Source organism: Panthera uncia, chromosome B4, assembly GCF_023721935.1.
Source record: "Panthera uncia isolate 11264 chromosome B4, Puncia_PCG_1.0, whole genome shotgun sequence".
In the NCBI taxonomy this organism is placed as follows: Eukaryota; Metazoa; Chordata; class Mammalia; order Carnivora; family Felidae; genus Panthera; species Panthera uncia.
The window spans coordinates 42,244,239-42,264,409 of NC_064809.1; the positions used below are offsets into that span (position 1 = coordinate 42,244,239).

Genomic DNA, 20,171 nt, shown 5'->3' on the forward strand with positions numbered 1-20,171 from the left:
GAGGAGGAGCAGAGAGACAGAGGGAGAAGGAGAATCCCAAGCAGGCTTTACTCTGTCAGTGAAGAGCCTGACATGGGGCTGGATCTCACAAACCATGAGATCATGACCTGAGCCAAAATCAAGAGTTGGGTGCTTAACTGATTGAGCCGCCCAGGCGTCCCACTTCATGCTTTTAACTTATCACACTATATATATTTATGAAGTCAACCTCTAATTTTAACTTTGTAGTTTAGTCCAAAATCAGAGAGTAAATCAAATTTAGAATTCACTTTCTTGTGAACTGAATAAATGAAGATAAACTGTGTCTGAATAGGGAAGGCTAAATATTGTAAAATGTTGACTTTCACAATCATTAGAAATTGATTAATATTCAATGCAATACTAAATAGTACCCAGTAAAACTAGGGAGATAATTAACTTCACAAAGGATTTTAAAGTTTTACCTGGAGTAAATAATAAACAGTATTGCAAAGAAAAGATGCAAACAGAGAAATGAGACAGACCAGCCATAATAGTTATTAAAAGCTGTATTTTATTAAGCTACACAAATTCAAAAATTTTACTTGTGAAGGAAACACACACAGGATTTCATCAACCCAAAGATTTGTCTAAAGCTAGCCCTTTATAGTCATGCCAATTCTCCCTTGCTTTACCATCCATAACCCCTGGAAACCACTAATTTGTTTTCCATTTCTATCATTTTGTCATTTCAGTAATGTTAGACAAAAGGAAACATGCACTATGACCTTTTGAAATTGGCTGTATTTTCATTCAGCGTAATATTTTTTTTTTAACGTTTATTTATTTTTGAGACAGAGAGAGACAGAGCATGAATGGGGGAGGGTCAGAAAGAGGGAGACACAGAATCTGAAACAGGCTCCGGGCTCTGAGCTGTCAGCACAGGGGCCTGATGCGGGGCTCGAACTCACGGACCGTGAGATCGTGACCTGAGCCGAAGTTGGCGCTCAACCGACTGAGCCACCCAGGCGCCCCTATTCAGCGTAATATTTTTGAGATCTATTCAAATTATTGTGTAAATCAGTAGTTTGTTCCATTTTATTGCTGAGTAGTATTCCACGGCATGAATGCACCACAGTTAATATAACCATTCACCTACTGATGGACATTTTGGATGTTTTCAATATTTAGAAACATTGCTTTCTTTACCCTACCTTCCTGTGGGTTATCTGAACACTTACTGGAATTCCATTTTGATTTATCTATAGTGTTTTGAGCGCAGCTTTTTGTAGAGCTTTAATAGTGTTTTTAAAAATGTTATGGGGAATAGATACAGATTTCAGAAGGGAAATATAACATTGATAAAGAACAAAAGAAATTGTAGATGTGTATACATCATAAATTTATTCCACATACAAATTTTATGTATTCCGATTCCTGTCTCCTGTTTCTCTATATTTTCTGCTGATCAATCTTTGTTCTTCATTGCTAGAGAAGGTCATCTGATGAGGTCCACAAGTTTCCATTTTTAAGCACTTCTGTGTTCAGATTCTAAACAGTAGAATAAAAGGTAGGAAAATTAAGGAAATTCTGTCATCTACTAAAGGAATAATTTTCATATTTCAATCATAAATATTCAAATGTAATAAATTTTAATTACTTTCAATGATAGGGATGTTCTTGTCCCCCCCCCCGCCCCCCGCCAATTTTAGAATGGAAAACTGAAGGTCTCAAAGCAAGTGTTATATTGTCAAAGATGAACACCGTTGACCAGCCTAAGGGAAAATCTTGTAGGTCCTATCTCTTATGCTGTGCTATATGGATGGTTACAGGGAAAAACTTCCTGACCTTAAATGGTATAAGTGCAGAAACATCCTAAAAATGTCATAGGTGACAAATATATCACCATTGGGTATACAATGTAAACTAAATATTAGATGATTTAGTTTTCATATGTGGCAAATTCCTGGATTCATCTGCAAACAAGTACTCCCAGATTCAGAAATTATACTTTACATGCATGTTTTTCTTACTGAGAAATTTGATAATACATTTGAAACAGTTTGCTTCATAAATGCCACACCATGGACCTTTATAATATGATAAGGATAGACTCAAGCAACAGCCTTATGCAGACGACAGGTGCTTTTTTTTTTTTTTTTTTTCATCTTGGCACTAGATTTTACTGTTTATACTTTACCAGCACTGCAGGGGTCACTGTACTCTTCAATAGTGAATTCCTCTGAAACACAAAATGAGAAGACAGAAAGAGTGAAGACCTCCAGTAAACAGGCATCTGGGCAGTTACTTATAAATAAGCTGTAAACTAAGAACTTCTGTGCTAAACCATGTAGGATTGGTGGAGAGGGGAGGAAGAAGAAGTTAGGCTTGGATACAGAATTCAGGGCCAGGTTTCACAAATGGAAGGCTGTCTTTCTTTGGACACCGGGTAGCCCTCTTCGCAGCCCTGCTCTTCTTATTGGAGCTGTACCTATCCAATGACCGCAGACTCACTTCTTCCTCCAGGGAAAGACTGCGCAGTTTTGTTTCAGTGAAGGTGACCCTTTACCAGGTTAGTTCTTTCTTTTTAAGGTTCAGCATGTATGAATCCCACTTACCTGTCTCATAATAATCATAGGCTTTTATAGTAGCTGGTTTTAAATTGTTTACTTGGATGTCTTGTTCCACTGAGAAGGAGAAACTCAGGGTTTGATTGGTTAGCTGGAGAGACAGGAAAACCAAATTGGAATCCAAGATTAACTTAGTTACCAGTTACCATCCTCTCTTCCTACGATATCATCAAATCTTATGGTTACGCTATCCGTCTGTAACAAAACCTTTGGAGAGAATGGCATTTTGAGACTCAGTGACAGATACAGGAAGGACAAAAAAGATGATTCTATGGACAGTGAAATGTAGTAAGCTTGAACTTTGTTGACTGGTTCAGCCTCCTTCACCTGTGTGTCTGAAAAACATTATTATCTAGGATCTGGATTGGTGTGTTGGAACCTCTAGTAGTGTTCCCGGATCTGGCAGAGTCTACAGAATCTCACCTCTTCAAAGTAAATCAGGACATGGTTGGTGCTCACTTCAGTCCTTTGAATCTGAGGCTTTTCTTGGAGCTGTTGATCAAGACCATAAGGCAGATATATGAGATGAGGAAATTCCAGGCTGAGAGTACTTTTCAGGTATTTATGATCCAATGGGCTGCTCAGAAACATCCAAATTGCTAATTGTGATTTCTTCAGGAATATAGTAATATGTATTAAGCCCTTTCTATATTATCTACCATTATTTATACCTCTGTATCTCTGTATCTATCTATTACCTACCTGTCAATCTGTCATCTAACTAATCTATCCATAACATATATATTTTCATAATATATGAGAGAGAATTATCCTTTACATATAAAAAGAAAAAGGGAGAGTATCACATTTCTCTCTCTCTCTCTCTCTGGCATCTTTTTATATCATATACATGTGTATATATGTGATATATTTTCCCTTTTTAACATACACGATTGGAAGATAATTCAATACCTCTCCACATATCTAGATGTCTCCGGGCCTGCTGGAGCCTTATTCACCATGTCTAGGACTTACGTCTTATACCTGATACCACATAAGAGGGATGATTCACTATTAAAATGACGTAAGCACACTCTAGAGAAGTAAGTTTGAGGGAGTACCTCTTGAAAATTGAATCAGTAAAATAAAGTAAAACTGAATCGGTAAAATAAAATTGACAAGCACAAATGCCAGTATTTATCATGACTTTGATATCTGTAAGGGATATAGGGCTTACCCTTTTCACTGATGATTTCACAGGTATGAAGCCTGATATCATCTTCACGTCAACAATGGCCATGTTGGAGCTTGGTCGTTCTCCAGTGTAACTACAAAGTCAAGGCATCGGGAGAAGGCATTTAAACAAAATCCTTTGGAGTTTGTTCAAGACAGAAGTCTCCCCTTCTCTTTTATTTCTGGTGTTTTCTATCCTTAACCACCACGCAGCTTCCCCATCTACTTTCTTTGCTTCTGCTATTGTTATTTGGAAAACCCACCATTATGAACTCACACTCCGCAGGCATGGCAACATCATGTTCTCAATGTTAAGGCTTTTCAGCAAGAGTGAAGAACATTTTCTCACTAGTAAATATTGCAAGAATTACACATTCACAATGTGTGATCTTGGACAACGGAAGTTCCCTGCACAAGAAAATCGGTTTCTCAATATTCTACGAAAGGTCTTACCTACACAAGGATTTACCTAATGTTGATGTGAATCTGGAGTTTCCTGTGAGCTTCTACGCCATCACAATTCTTGGGGAGAGTATCAACCTTCAGAGCGAAGGGAACTTTCCCTTCTTTCTTGGGCAGGACATTATATCTCAGGGATGTCTAGAAAAAATTTAAAAACATCCCTTATCTTTGCACTTTAATAGTCTGTCTCTTCTAGATGATTCATATCTCTTCTTAGCCCACATGCCTTTTTCCATTTGGAGGTTCGTATCTAATTCTTGAGACTTTTCCCTTACACCCTGGTAGTCTCACCTGGAGGTACACACATCCTGATCCTGACACGGTCGTGCTGTACTCCCCTGGAATCTCTGGCAACCTGATTTCCTGAAGCAACAGGCGATTGGCATTGTGTACTTGGAATTTTTCCGAGAAGGTCTCCGAAGACTTGACAGTGACTACAGCAGCTTTCTCCATTTTACTGAATGTTGCGGCTCCATATTTGGACAGGGCTTGAAGCGCTACCACTGTGTCCTGAAAAGAGATGGGGCAGAAATCATGGGAGAGAAGGTACCAAAATCATACTGGATGTAAATCATATCAACCCTACTCTCTCTCGGAGTTATTTAGTGACAAACGCAGACCTGTTATTAATCATAAACTATTCTATGTCCTTGGTGGTGGGGGGGGGACATTAAAAAGTTTCCCCATTCAAGTAATTTACACTCAACACATGGAAATTCGGCCCAGATATTTGACATAAAGCAGAGGCTTTCTCGATAATTTATAAATTTATATAATAATACATGTGTACACATTCGAAGAAAGGGGAAGAAATCGGAGCTAGATAGAGGAGACTGTGAAGAATGTTAGACATAAGAGTATGGATGAATTATGAGAAGGGTTTATATAGACAGAAGAGGGGCATCAGGGACTACCAGGGTGGGAAGACACAGAAAAAGGAGGGAGCCAATTCCAGAAAAAAGCAAAGGGATCAGCCCAAGCAGATAGGAGTCTTCGTGTTTACTGGGGAGAGGAAATGTTTTGCATAAAATATTAGACGATTCTAGTCTTTGGGTGAAAAAAAGATTTACTTTAACGAGGAAGTAATTTTATGAAATATTGCATTAAAAAGATTGATCTATTTTACAGTTGGGGGTCCACTAAGGAGAGAAGATAAGAAAGACTGTACAAAGGGCAGCACAGTAATGAATATATTAAGACAGGGGGCTGGAACCCTTCTGCTGATGGAGGAATGGAGAAAGTATGAATTAGAAATATTATCCAATTATCCAACTCCTAGAATATGGTTGTGTCTACATATGTAGTCAGGTATTTATTTTTCTTCCCAGGGCCTCTCCACAGACCTGAGTGGAGGAGAAGCCCCCATTGGGGTTTTGTTGCTTGGTGATCCATTTCACAATACGTGAAGCCACAGACAGATCTTCCGAAGATGGGGTAGGCCAAACAGTAAGATAGGCAAGGAGCAAGTAAGAGGTCATCTCCACTTCAACAGAAGGAGCCCGGGGTTGATAATAGAGCGACAGAATTTCTTGAACTTTCCCAGGACGCTGCCAGTGGATCGACTCATCTTTGAAAGGGAAAAGAGTATGATCTTCAACTTAAAGAATGACTTTTAAATCTGATTCATGAATATTCATTAGCGTTAGAGCTCACGTAGTAGTGAGCCGGTGTAAAAATAGTAATCACCAATCAAGCAACGCTTTGCCAATTTACGTTTCCAGTAAATCACAGTTTTTTTTCTTTGTGTCTATTACATACTGGTGTGATATTAGAGGTCGGGCTGCAGAGTCTATAATGTGTGAACTGAAAAAAATATTCCATGTCACCTACAGAATTGAAGCGTTGGATCAATGATAATTATTTTTATCATCATTATAATAATATAATGTGATATATGTGATGTACTATAGTCATGATAGGTTCTCTTCCTTCTTTTGATCACTGGTGATTCCGGACGTAAATTCTACCTCCTTTCACCGTAGCAGCTCTTACCTTCTTTCACAGCATCTTTGTCCAGTGATTCAAGCAGCTCACTTCGCTTGGCCTGGTTTCCTGCTAGGGCAAAGGCATAGGCCAATAATGCTTTGGTGTAGACAAGATTTCCTTGGGCCTCTGACTCTGAGATGGATCTCCAGGCACTTTCCAGGCAGAATAGAGCGTTGCGGACAACAGGGTGCTAAAGCAGATGAAAAAAGATCTTTATCTAGCACAACCAGGCTAATGAACGGTCTCCAGGCTAACACCGGATGAATAGTCTCCATGTGTCACGTAACATCACGGTTCTGACCCGAGAATAATTTCCTCTGCGGCTTCCAAAAGTATCTAGTCTTTTATGTGCCAGTGAAAATATACCAAAATTAAATAACATAAAAACCACGACTCATTGTCCTCAGAGATTCATAATTTCGTGATTTGTATTCCTTATATTTGTGAGACAGGATATAGGGACTGTGCTGGTACATACAGTGACAGGCAGTGGCATCTCCAGCAGAGCAATGGTGATGTAGGCAGAGAGCGTCACTTCGTCGTCTACCCCACCCTGTAAAGATCACAGGCAGAGATACTCAAACATCCCAATATTCATTAGCCGGAGTTGGCTAACTCTACTTTTCCCCTTGCTCACTTTTCACCAGAAAGCATCTTTTCTTGTGCAGTATGATTGATTTTCCCCTCTTTCTCCTCCACCCTAAAATTCTTGAATCGGTTCCAAATCACTCACCCTCACTCTTAGTAACATGCTGAGGCGTTTCGCACACTATTTTAATTCCCTAAAAAACTACTGATTTGTTGTCAGGTTGCAGAAGCTTTTAGAACCTACTGCCCTACCTCAAATCTATGTCACCGAGACTTGAGGAATCAGTAGGAGTATCTTTGTCCCTACATGTGACTATTTCCAGGGACCAGAACAAAATTAATGGCACCACCTTAATAGCATTGTTTAGCAGTGATCCGGAGCGTTGGAAACAACCATTTTCCTTCTGCTTCTGTGAGAGCCAAGTGAGGGCATCCGTGATGTGCGACTTCTCCACAAAAATGTACGACCGGGCTTGAGCAAAGGACTTGAGCACAAATGCAGTAAGCCTGTCCAGCACAGAAGAGACAGACATGAGGACCATCTCACGTTCAAAGCTCATTTTGGGCAACGGCATTCAGACTTTGGTCTTCACAACTCAGTGGAAGCAACCATTGGGGGAATTGGTGGGGACAGGACACATGCACGCTAAATATTCTTTTGTTTGTGCAGCAACTATCTGAGTTCTTTCTTGAATCTCTAGACTTAACTGGTTTCTTCAGAGTTGATGAAGAACTTTCCACTTTTTTTTTCACTTTTTTTTCGTGCACAATGTTTGCCCGACAACGCTGTCCATCACCCAAACTGCCATTTCCTAAATGATTCTTTATCACATCACAGTCCCTTTCTGTCCTTTCCCTCTTCCTTCCCTTAATACACAGTATAGAAGCTTCTTTTACCATTCACATTACAATGCTTCCTGCCTTATATTTCCATTTTGGGGGATCTTTATTTTACTGTTTACTATTTACTTTATTTTACAGATGAGTGTTCATACATGAATTGGTGAGATCACACGATAGTGATGACAGGCTTGTGGAGTTTTAAAGGATAGCGCATTCCATGAAACAACTCCAGGTATCAGAGAATCAATATTTCCAGAATTCCCAAATAGAATGAATCTGCAGTGAGCATATGGAAATAATTATCTTACCAAGTGTTTCCCTGACTTCTACTATCATAATCCCCAAAGGTGCTGTATGAACCATCTTTGTGCTTGTAATTCAACTGCCTTTGGTACCCTGAAAAGGAAGTATTCATAGGTTTAGGAAACAGCAGAAACATTGGAGAATTAATCAGTCTTTTCCTCAAAACTTGGTTAGGAATCTTAGGAAAACTACCGTTTTATCAAGATATCTCCAAGACTGGATAATGCCATTGAATTTTCTGGAGGTATAGTGGGACATTTGATTGGTTATCGTGGCAATGGTGATTTTTTAAAATCTTAACCAAGGAGAAACTGATTGGAGTTCAGTGAAAGAGCTATTTAGGGAATCAGTTAAGATTTCTCCTTTCGGGATAATCTCTCACCACTGACAAGATAGCTGATGGCTTTGGACTTGATATCCTCCGTCAGCTGTCCTGTCTCATTCAGATAGTTCAGAACATAGATGTTAGGGACAAAAAGGACCATATTCTGCTCTCCACAACCATAGGGCATCCGGAGAAGATTCTGAAGATTTCGCATTGCAGAACCTAGTATGTCACCTGGGGAATGAGAACATAAAAAAAAATCCGAGGCACTCAGAGCTGGTCTATGTTGGGATAGGAAGATAGACTACTAGCAAAGTGTGAGGTCAAATCACTTATGGAGAGAAGGACAGGAAAGCATAAGAGGCGAAGAAAAACAAGAAATAGAAAGGATAGAGAAAAGTGGGAAAAATAAAGTCAGTGGTTCAAGGATGGAAAAAACTGAATGGCAGGAGCCATCTTTTCTGATAAACAACTTGTCCGGTAAAAACCAACTTTCAGGATGCCTCACCACCTAGTCAGTCTCTTGAAGATGAGGGCACCGAGAGGTGACCCTTGGTACTTTTTAGAGTGTGTCAAGGTAGCACAACATCTGTTCAGCCCCCTTCTGACTAATACCCAATGCGATTCTTAGCTTAGCACTCTTTCTCTCAAACGAATGCCTACAGCCAATGTCTTAACTGTGGATAGTGAGGCTGCGTGCACAAGAATAGTGAGATGGAAAATTGTTTGCCTCGGGCTGGCAGACTCACCCAAAACCGAATATGTCGCCCTGGCAGATCCTTCAACCACATCTGAAGGAACTTTGAGTGACAGCTTTTCAGACACTCCAGTTTCTAATGAAAGAAGACAAATATGTATAAGGGAGGGACAACAAGAGAGCAATGTCCTACTTTTGTTTCAAGTTCTTCCCCTTTTTGATCAAATTCCCACCTGTCCTTTCTCTGGATCACTGCATAATTTCTTTGATGCCGTCCAAGTTTCTCCTAAAGTCATGGTTCATCTCGCAGTGAAGTCCATATTAACATATGTCTGTGCTAAATTTGTACCGATTTCCTTCTGAGCACATGCCTTATGTTATGACTATTTTCTTCCCCTAACTGCTTATGCTGATATATATGATGAGTGTTTTTTTAAAAATACCTCCATTCCATAAATATGCATTAAGTGCACGCAATATACCGGCTTCTGCTTCAAGTGCAATGATATAACAATTTTCAAAAAAAAAAAAAAAAATTCCTGACTTCCCAGAGTTTTCATTTTAATGGGAGTAATCAGATAACAAACAAATATTTAGTATGATAGGCGTTAAGAAGTTCTATAGTGGGGCGCCTGGGTGGCTCAGTTGGTTTAGTGTCCGACTTCGGCTCAGGTCGCGATCTCGCGGTCCGTGAGTTCGAGCCCTGCGTCAGGCTCTGGGCTGATGGCTCAGAGCCTGGAGCCTGCTTCCGATTCTGTGTCTCCCTCTCTCTCTGCCCCTCCCCTGTTCATGCTCTGTCTCTCTCTGTCTCAAAAATAAATAAATGTTAAAAAAAATTTATAAAAAAAAGAAGTTCTATAGAGAAAATTAAAGCAGAATGTTTATATGGGACAGCTGGTAAGACAAAGCAAAGACAGAGCTGGTGTGAAGTAAGCTCCTCTCTTCAATAAAATCATAGGTGACCGGAGATTTGAAGGATGTCAAGGGATATGATTTACACATATCTGGGGGAAGAGACTTCCAGGGAAAAGGAACACAAAGCGAAAAGACTCCAGAGATTAGAGTATGCTGGCTGTGTTCCAAGACCAGACTGGGAGTCCACTGTGCCCAGAGGAGGGTGAGTGAGGGAGAGAGTCACAGGGTATGAAGTCATGGCAATCGTGAGGGTTTGGAGGGGACATTGGAGGAATAGGCTGTAACTTTTGGGGACATGGGAAACTCTCGGAAGGTCTGAACGGACGGGGCACATGATCTGAAGTGTGCTTTAAATAATCCCTCCTGCTGTCAGGGATCAAGGGCAGGTGGCCAGGCGACCGGTTAGGAGGTTATTGAGATGATCCAGGAGAGAAAAGACTAGAGTAGAAGTGCACATGGCGATAAGTAAGAAGATTCTGGATAAAATGTCAAGGTGGAGCCGATCATAGTTGAAAACAGATTGGGTGTGGAATGTAAGGAAGTAATGGTGAAGGATGACTATGAAATTTTTCCTTCAGGCAAGTAGAAGAGTGGGATTTTTATCATCTCAGATGGATTTAAAAAAAATGGCAGGAGGAGCAGGTTTGTGGGAACCAGGAGAAGTGTAGTTTTGAACATGCTGGTTTTGAAATACCTATGAGTCCACAGGCCCGTCAGTGGAGTTGATAAGTGGGCAGCTGAATACACGAGTCTGAATTAAGAAAGCAGTGTGGACCCAAGTTGTACACTTTGCTGTCTCCAGTGCAAAGCTGGAGTTATTCAAGTTATTCAAGTTCTGGGACTGAATGAGATTATCAAGGGATGCTCACCTACAGGAGAGATCTGCACACGGAGCACTGTTCTCAAGATGATTCTAGATGGTGCAGAGTTGAACATTTTCATGGTAATTTTTATATCATTTTGTTGATAGTGTTAGTAAAATATTGGTTTTTTATACATGCTAGTGACCTGAAGTTCTTCTTCAAATGACTTACATGAGTAAGTTAAATTTGAGTACATTTAAGCTAGTCATTGAATAATGACTACTCTTGCCACACAGGTATTTCAATACTTTGAAAATTATTTAGGGAGAAGTTTGATAAACGCAGGTGCATTGGAAAGGATCCTGTTCTTCGGTCATCAGCTTTGGTTCTCCTTATTAGCCGGAAGCTTTTAGGTAAGTCTTTTAACTTCTTTGAGTCTTCATCTGGAAAAGACCGTTCTGAATCAAATGCCCTGAGGTTTGCCCTTGGGAGAGTATGTTATATTTTTTCTCCAGAGGAAACCATACCGCATATGGCATTCTACAACTCTACACTTGGGCGCGAGTGGCTGAACTTGAGAATTTTGTCTACTTTTGACCCTTACCTGATGCACAGAGGAGTGTGTTGAAAGTTTCCTCCTGTTCTATTCCTTCAGGCTTTTCGTTGGGAAAAAAAAAAAAAAGTGAAAAAGTAAAGTCATACTGAGTGTAGAAGAAAAAAAAAAACCCAATTACTCTAAAGGAGAGGAGAAAATGTTAGTAAGACACTGAGTTGCAGATCCATTTCTATTCTTGGGAACGAAATGGTACTCACATACATAGTAGGTAATGCTATATAATATAATAAGGCCTCTGAGACTCAGGAAGTTTACCCACGTACCTCAACTAATAAGGGCTTGACTACAGTGTCCTTCTGCCCAACCACCGGGACTGTAGGCACCTCGTTGCCGCACAATTCTTCAGACTGCAGGGCCTCCACGGTAGCTGTGAAATTCACCTTGCCTGGAAAATAAGATCCTTAAGGAGTTAAACAGTGATTCCATATTGAATGGTTTCTCTTTTTAAGTTTCTCCAGGAGATATAATGGTTTTCTTTCAGTGCATCATGGTTGAAGGAGGAGGGAAAAACCCCACGTCAGGGTCAGGGTGGAAAGCAAATCACTATAACGCAGGAAGTGGGAGTTGCCAACAACCTTTTCACTCACCCAGTGACTTTGGAGTCACAGTCCAGGACACCGTTTTCTGCCTGCTTCCACAGACGCAGTGATTGGCTTCATTCTTTCTCACTAGGTCGGCCGAGTTGTCAGGGAAGGCTTCTAGCTGCACACTGACCTGAACCCCATACCCGCCCACAAGTGTGAGAAAGAACACGGGGCGGGGGGGGGGGGGGAAGAAGGAATCAGGTGGAAATAATATCTGAATTTAGGAATACACAGAAAATATAGAACCCCAAGCAAATATAACGTTACCACCTTGGACGGGCCAGGTAGCTTTGCTCTTAGCACCTATTCCATTCCAAAATTAGCCTACATCATTATTCAGCTATGATTTGCCGGGGGATTATGTAGGAGACCGGGATAATGAGTGGCGACTGGGTGCCTTCCTTGTACTCTTGCTTGCTCCCAGAGAAGGGCCCTTACCCGAATGCAGTGGGACAAATAATTGAACACGGTGGCTTTGAGGGTAAAGTCTTCTCCTCGAACCACAGAGTAGGGGAGAGTGAGTTCCACGAAGAAGGGCTGGAACACTTGAAGAGAGATGATGGGGGAGAGACCCAGCCCTGTGTTTCCAGACAAGCAGAGTGCATGGGCCTTCCACTCAGTGATGGTGTCAGGGACCTTCACTGCCAACTCACTTCTACCTGATAAACTGGAGAAGGAAAAAAGAGGAACACTGTGAGTCAACACATTTTTTAACACGGGCCATAGCTGATTCTAGAGCGGGGTATCTTAGTAACCCGGTGTGGCCAATGCCAAACTTGGGACTCCTCAGGAGGTCTCTGGAAGTTTTTCTTTTCTTTTTAGAGGCAAGGGTAGCTTCCCACTTTCCATTGTTTTAGATATCTCAGGATGAAATTAGAAAAAAATTTGCATTGCTGATCTACGAGGTCAATGAACTATGAGCCTAAATGTTTACCGGAAAGAAAGGGAACAGCACTGAAAGGCTCAGGAACCAATGCTAACACCAGAATCAAAGAGGAGGAGTCACATCTTTTCCTAAACTAAATTCTGGGCAAAACACAACTTACTCGAGGGGTACCAAGTCCCAGATCCAGGTCTCAGGGAAGTACTTTCGGATTGTCTCTTTCCTGGGACGTTCTACCATGGCTGGAACATTCTCATTCATTGTTATTGCTTGAGCTCTTCCCCCAACACCAGGTGCTACTTGTGGTAAGACTTGTGGAAGGGCTGTGGAAAGACAATACGAAGGGCCCAACAGAAACCTCATTTTTATCATGAATTTCTTCGCGTTGCCTAGTTTCTCAAGCAGAATAAGGTCATTTGCTCAGGGAATGTTCATTATCAGAGCAATTTAACCTATCAGCTTGTTACTTTGTTCACTTACCTATTTGCTCTCTAGGAAAGCTAATCCTATCTCCTTCAAAGGGTCTGGAGGTAAATGTATTTTTCTCCAGAAATGAAAACAAATGTAGCTCTCTGTGGATTATTCAACTAGCGAAGGGAGGAATAACACACCCAATAGTGCCTTTACACTGAAAGGATGATCACGTGTTCTCTACTTGCAGTGAGAACTGAACGAGAAGAATGAGTAGTAGCTACAGAAAGGATTTAAGAAACGCTTTTTTCCTTGACAGTGAATGAGATAGGGACACAAACACTAGAATACAGTAGAGGATGTTATAGACCCCAGAAACTCAATAAAGGACAGAAAATGAACTTTGGAGTGACCAGAAACGACTTTACCAAAGTAGAATTTTAGATGACCATTGAAAGATGAGAAACAAAGGAGAATCGAGGAGATATTTGAAGGAAAGGGCTCTAAAAGTATGTACACAGAGGTCAGAAGGGATGCTCCACAGGGAAAAGGGAGTGAGATGTCTATTTTGAGGGTTTGTTGAGTAAACAGTAGGTGTAGTTATATAATGAAGTACCAGGAAGATTAGGGCAAATAAAGTAGATCTGTTAATGCAGGAGTTAGCTTGATTTAAATAAAAGTGACACTCTAGAGATCAGAAGATCCAAAGATCACAGGTGTAAATATATAAATATAAATATGATATATATTTTACATACACATAAAATAATATAGTGGAACATGCCTTTTTAAAACCTTAAGTACAATAATTCTATGAATTCTGGAAATGGTGACCATCTATGGGAAATAAGTGACATGATAAGAGCAACGTTTAAGGGTGATAGTGCCCTTCACAGTATCCAGGATAGACTGACGTGAAGAAGGACAGGAGGCAAGAAAAGTAAATTAGGGTAGTTTGTAAGTAATTTCGTTATGAAATAATGAGGCACAAGAATAAGGTGGTATAACTGAGAAGGAAAAGGAAAGAATGGGTAGGTGACAAATACAAATGCAAAGTTTGCATAGAGTCTTACAGAATATTTGGGGTAAGAATGTAATGACACTACTCTGTTTTTAGGTTTTCTGGATCATTCTATGAGCATGTTTTCTCTTATGTTTGGAAAGAAAATACACACTTGGTATTAAGAGGGATAGGAAAATAAAGTAATAGTGCTTTTCAATTATTATTATTATTATCATTATTATTTTTTAGGTTTATTTCTTTATCTTGAGGGGGTTGGGTGGCAGAGAGAGAGGGAGAGAGAGAGGAGAGAATCCCAAGCAAGCTCTGTACCGCCAGTGCAGAGCCCGATGCGGGGCTCAAACTTACGAACCGCGAGATCATCAACTGAGCTGAAATCAAGAGTCAGAAGCTTAACTGACTGAGCCACCCAGTCACCCCTCTTTTCAATTATTTTTTTAAACATATACTATTCATGGCAACATGATTATATTTTTTCATTTATGCTCACAACACATGCTCAGTAACTTTGATGTTGTCATTCTGATTTCAGATTTGAAGAAGTTGAGCCTTAGTCTGTGAATTTGGAAAGTCCCATATGACCTACCACACAGATAAGAACATGTCCCTTGGCCCTTAGCACACTGCTTTTTTCACTATACAGAATTTTCTTTCTGTTGAGGGAATATTCTGATTTGCTCCTCTATTGCCAACTAGAACTTTATTCTTTGTCTTCTTAGGTAAATAATGTCTACTGTAGTCAAGTCCGTGTTTATTTTATTTTTAAGGAACACTTTATACTAGAACATTCTTATTAGAAAGTAGGACTAGTGGATATACAAATGCGTAGAGAAAACTTTCTCTAAACGTGACAGCAATAGAAAAGAATACTCAGAATCTTTTCAAATTTTCCTCATTGCCAGGTATACTGGAAACACACAAGGAGACCAGTAGTCTAACTGGCAAAAGTTGGGCTATTCTATTTCATTCAACATATCAAAGTCACTTTGATTTTCATAAAAAGAAGATGACAGAGACAATTAATGTCCATACAATCTTTCACATTTCTCAGCCTTCCTTTCAGGAAGGGCAGATATCCCACTTCCACAGCAGGACAAAATAATCATTTCCCTCCTTTCCCATGGTAATGGTCTTGGATGGCACATGGGAAATGGAGTCACAAGATGAAAGTAGAAAGGGTACCCCTAACTCACTGATTGCGGGGGAGCCGTTCTGGACAGCTACTGGATGCATATGCCGTTTTGTGTGAGCGAACAAAGAAAAGCAAATGTTATCATCTTAGTTGCTGAGCTGTGGGAGTTTGGTTGTTATTGCAGTAAAATCTGTCTTATGCTGACTAATTGAGGTGTTGAACCCACACTGGATAAGGAGGATTTGAAATCGCAAGACTACTGCAGGCTAGGACAAAAAGGCAGTCAACTTTGATTTCAGAGACAGAGTAAAAAAATGAAACGATAATTGCTTTAAAAATTGTTTCTTTTTGGAGGGGAGGGGGTGTTATTTGAAGAAAACTCACCAAGAAGTCGCTGCAGATTCACAAGAGTCACAAGATTCAATACTCAGAAAAATAACTTTTCATCCCACCCCACCCCAGCAAAACATCATTTTTTCCCCTATTATCCTAGCAGGCAAAGGTATCTCCCCCTTACCGTCTTCATAGGCTATAGGATATGGTGGAGGCAGCCAACAAAAAGATGGACTGTGGAGTTTTGAGTTGGTAAAAATATTTAATCCTGCAGACTGGAAGAAAATGGATTATTAAAGCATATTGGCAATCCAATCCTGAGAATGGGATCTTTTCTTACATTTGTACTGTAGGGGTCAAGAGCAGGCTGCCCAAAGCGAATATAGCATATTGATTATTTTGAATTGAGGCTAGTTGGGAAACATTTGGTTCAAGGACACTCAATCCCTCCTCTGTCTTCCTCACAGCAGTAAATAAATCTCCCACATGAAAGGTACCCTTTCATGGAAAGGGTAAGGAAAATAAAAATCCTTATCGCCAGAGATAGGAACTTTAAAGCCAAGAATGTTGTAGAAACAAACCCCGTTATTATTTTTTTTAATCTATGACCTCAGCCCAAATTCCATTTAGAATTCTAAAGCTCCCGAACATGTTTTCTTTATCCTGTCAGTTTCCCACAAATTTGTCTTCTCTTTGGCTAAAAAGTACAAAAGCTTCCTGTTTGTTCATTTCTTTAGGTCTCAATTTCATTATTGGGCCCCCAGAGCATGTAATAAAACCGTTTTTCTCTCCTGTTAATCTGTTTCCTGGAAATCTAATTCTTAGTCCAGCCGGAACACCCTGAGGCGCAGAAGAGGAATTTTTCCTTCCCTACATGATCACACTTTCATTATTATCATGCATATAGCCCATAGGATCATCATGAAAGTGCCACACAAAAAGGAAGAGAGCTATTTTATAAATATGAAAACGGAGTCACAGACAGTCCAGTTCATCCAGTTAGTGACTAGGAGTTGGGATTAGAACCCTGATTCTACTGATTCCTATTTCTGAATTTTGTTGCTATATGCTGATGCCTCTTTAATTATCTTTTGCATCCAAGAAACTATTTTGCACCTGTATGTTTATCTTCCCTTCCTTTTCTCCAACCAATATTTGTTTCTCCAAACAAATATATATATATATATATATATATATATATATATATATATATATATACATATATATATATAGTGTGTGTGTGTGTGTGCACAGAATAATTGTTTATGTTTCTTTTCATTTGAAATTATAGGGCTGCACATTGGAGATTTTTCTTCACAGTTAGTTACACTTTGTGTTGTTTAAGTTTTATTGGAAAATGTGTCTTTCCCTAAATATCTATGCTCAGCCCATCACTTTCCTAATTTAGTCTTGCTTCTTTTCTTTCTCATTTTCTTGCAAGCATCTTGAATCTCTGCATCCAAAACATACATGCAGATGCCTACAGTAGCCTGATTCCTCGAGTCCACTTGGTCCCAGAGGCCTCTTTCCTCACTGTCACCAGGAAATACTATTCGCTGTCTTACCTCCAAATACGCGGGAAACTGTGCGAGGCTGAGACACAGTTATCAGTGGTGGCAGTGACATGAAATAGGGAGAAAGAAGTCAGAAGCAAATGTTTAAAGATTAAACAGTTAGCTAATGAGCCTAAAGAGTCCTCTACCTACCCCTCTCTCACCAACTGATTTAAGATCCCGGAGGCTCTAGAAGAAGGAGATTTAAATTGCTCTCCGCTACGCTGCGGAAGAAGGGCACGTTTCCTCAAGATACCATAAGGGTTTTAAGCCCTCTTTGGTCGTGTGATAAGACTTCATCTCAAAGCTGGACAAACTCTCCCTTCGTAACACTGTCTAGTTACAGTTAATCTGAAAGCTAGGCATTTTATGTAACCTGCCCCAGGCCTGCTCACATTCCGACCCAAGTTTTGTAAATCTTTTCTTTGTGAAAGACTACTTTCAGTTTTCCCGGAAATTTTACTGCAGTAAAGATGATGAAAGTATTATACTTTGTGTATTCAGTCATTTATTTATTCAACATTGTATGTATTGTGCAACAGACTGACGATAATGGCCGCCAATAAGGTACTCACCTTTCACTGTGGAAAATGTTTCACTATGCTCACACTAGTTTTCTATGTTTCTATGAAACATTTCTATGTTTTGCTAGAATCTCTGACAATTGCTGAGGGGGCTATGGCAGTCGTAAACAGCTTTGGGATCAACCTGGTTGAGGCTGTGGGCCCTAAAAGCATACCACTTGCGCTAAAGAGTGCGAGATACATTGATGATTGAATATCCATATGTGTACAAAGTTCTCTGTGCTTCTGAGGTTTCAGTGTTTTTCTGTTAAGCTTAGCTTTGTTTTGGGGGGGGGTGCAGGATCAGATTCTAGAGCTTAGAAGCCCATTTGTTCTCCACTTCAACAAAAACTTAAAACTCAATGTTGTTTATACTTTTGGGAAGGTGAATTACCTCAAAAACACTGTAAACGTCATCCTCTTTTATGGCCCACTTTGGTGTGTAAACAATTCCATTGTGAACTATGTCTTCTGCATTGATACATTTTTCACCATATGCATTCAGGGGACCTCCGTGTGTAAGGCTAGGGACCCTCTTTGGTGGCAGCAAATCATAGACCTGCAAAGTTGAGAGAACAAAGGGAAACTTCTTGTTTTGTCTTGCCTTTTAAGTTCATTTTTAGTGTGATAATGTTCAATCTGGGATTTAAAAGATTGTGGTGTTTATTGAATACTCCCATGCCAATGATACAAAGAACCACAGACAAATCATGGGGAGATAATAAATGTTAGGGATCCTAATCCTGTTGTTGTACAAAAGACATTAATACATAGAGAAATGAAATTAATTGATCAAAGTCTCAGAGCCCATTTTGGTTGAGTAAGAATAAAACTCGTTTCCTGTCTCCTACACCAAATGCCTATCTTTTTTTTTGAAGTTTATTGATTTATTTTGAGAGAGGCAGAGAGAGAGAGAGAAAGAGAGAGAATCCCAAGTAGGCTCCATGCCTAGTGTGGAGCCCAACATGGGGCTCGATCTCACAGCCATGAGCTCACAGCCTGAGCCGATATCAAGAGTTGGATGCTTAACCAACTGAGCCACCCATGTGCCCCCCAAATGCCTGCTTTTAAAAGGAAGCCAAAAATGTGGACAGCATAGCGAAGTGTGACAGGAGCACAAAAGCCACTCATAATCCCAACAGTCAGAAATAATTTCCGTACATTCCCAATTCATTCCTTTTCCCATTTTCTATGACTAAGTTCTTTTTAACTCTTACTGAGTTTTTTGTTTTTGTTTGTTTTAGTCTACTATTTTAGTTCCAACTCTAGCTTGACCAAAAACTAGGTGCCCAGGCAACCTAGAAATAAATCAATTGCAGTTCAGTTTTTGCCCAGAGCCTGGTGTCAGGCCACCTGCTCAGTCACATAGTACCCAGGCCATTAAATAAACACAGGCCTCCACGCAGACCTTCTAATGTGGCTGCATTCACCTCTTGCCTATGCTACTACAATAACCTACTAATTGCTCCCATTCTTTCATTCTTGCTCTCATTCGCTCAGCAGCAAACAGGATCTCCTTAACAGATAAATCGGAATTGGCACTCTTCTGTTTACAACTCTTCAGATTTACCATAGCATTTGCCGTCACCTCCAAACTCCACTCCAGGCTAACAGAGCTCGTCACAATCTTCCTTACTTTCCATTTTACCTACAGTCTCTAGCATCCTCGTCTCTCCCCATTACTTATTAGGTTATTACCTTTTCCTTTTAGAACACTCCAGTCTTTTCTGACCTCAAGCCCTTTGGGCGCGCTGCCCTCATTCTTCATAATACTTGTCCTTTTTCCTTCATTCTCTGACCATGAGAAGACACTCTCAATCACCACTTGAAACAATGTCCAACTCTTTTTTTCTTTATCTCAGCATCTTTTTTATTTCTTTCACTATCCTCACCCAAATTGGGAACTATTATATGTTTATGTTTTTGTTGCTTACTTGTTTATGTTAATGCCTCATAAGACCGTTAGTCTAAGATGGTCAAAACCGACATCTGAAAGTTTACCATTAGAACTCCTGTTTCCAGAGCAGGATCCAGCCTCTAGGGAAGAGGCAGTGAAGATTTGTTACATAAATAAACAGACAGAGAAAGTAAACTATAAGGCCTTTTTGAAAGTGCTCTATTACAAGAGACATCTGTAAAAGACAAGTTTGAATGGAAACTCTCTTTTGTCCATACTTCAAACCGGTGAGCAAGCACCTAGATTTTAGGGGAAGCTGAAAAATCAGGCATTTCACATACTATCTTGATGTGGTGCATTAAAGGTGGCATGGAATGAGATTTGATTCAAACTCCACCCTTAAAATATATTTTATATATATTATATATTTTACATATAATATATATTATATATTTTATATAATATATTATACATAAATATATATTATATTTATAT

The 20,171-nt window shown here is 39.9% G+C and overlaps 1 protein-coding gene across 2 annotated transcripts in view; it reads right to left on the bottom strand.

Moving 5' to 3' along the window:
* Window positions 1–1,452: 1,452 nt before the first annotated feature.
* LOC125918818 (pregnancy zone protein-like) overlaps window positions 1,453–20,171 on the bottom strand; it is a 44,710-nt gene continuing 25,991 nt past the window's right edge. For both annotated transcript variants that reach the window (XM_049625048.1, XM_049625050.1), the window contains exons 16-36: window positions 18,174–18,338; window positions 15,848–15,938; window positions 12,930–13,089; window positions 12,322–12,550; window positions 11,887–12,013; window positions 11,563–11,684; window positions 11,288–11,339; window positions 9,018–9,101; window positions 8,326–8,502; window positions 7,949–8,036; window positions 7,148–7,304; window positions 6,688–6,762; window positions 6,216–6,399; window positions 5,567–5,790; window positions 4,515–4,733; window positions 4,231–4,361; window positions 3,766–3,856; window positions 3,012–3,080; window positions 2,577–2,679; window positions 2,159–2,200; window positions 1,453–1,509 (exon numbers count right to left, since the gene is read on the bottom strand). In XM_049625048.1, coding sequence (XP_049481005.1) covers window positions 1,487–1,509; window positions 2,159–2,200; window positions 2,577–2,679; window positions 3,012–3,080; window positions 3,766–3,856; window positions 4,231–4,361; window positions 4,515–4,733; window positions 5,567–5,790; window positions 6,216–6,399; window positions 6,688–6,762; window positions 7,148–7,304; window positions 7,949–8,036; window positions 8,326–8,502; window positions 9,018–9,101; window positions 11,288–11,339; window positions 11,563–11,684; window positions 11,887–12,013; window positions 12,322–12,550; window positions 12,930–13,089; window positions 15,848–15,938; window positions 18,174–18,338 — 2,613 coding nt within the window. In that variant the 3' untranslated portion in view covers window positions 1,453–1,486. The remainder of the gene's footprint in view (window positions 1,510–2,158; window positions 2,201–2,576; window positions 2,680–3,011; window positions 3,081–3,765; window positions 3,857–4,230; window positions 4,362–4,514; window positions 4,734–5,566; window positions 5,791–6,215; window positions 6,400–6,687; window positions 6,763–7,147; window positions 7,305–7,948; window positions 8,037–8,325; window positions 8,503–9,017; window positions 9,102–11,287; window positions 11,340–11,562; window positions 11,685–11,886; window positions 12,014–12,321; window positions 12,551–12,929; window positions 13,090–15,847; window positions 15,939–18,173; window positions 18,339–20,171) is intronic.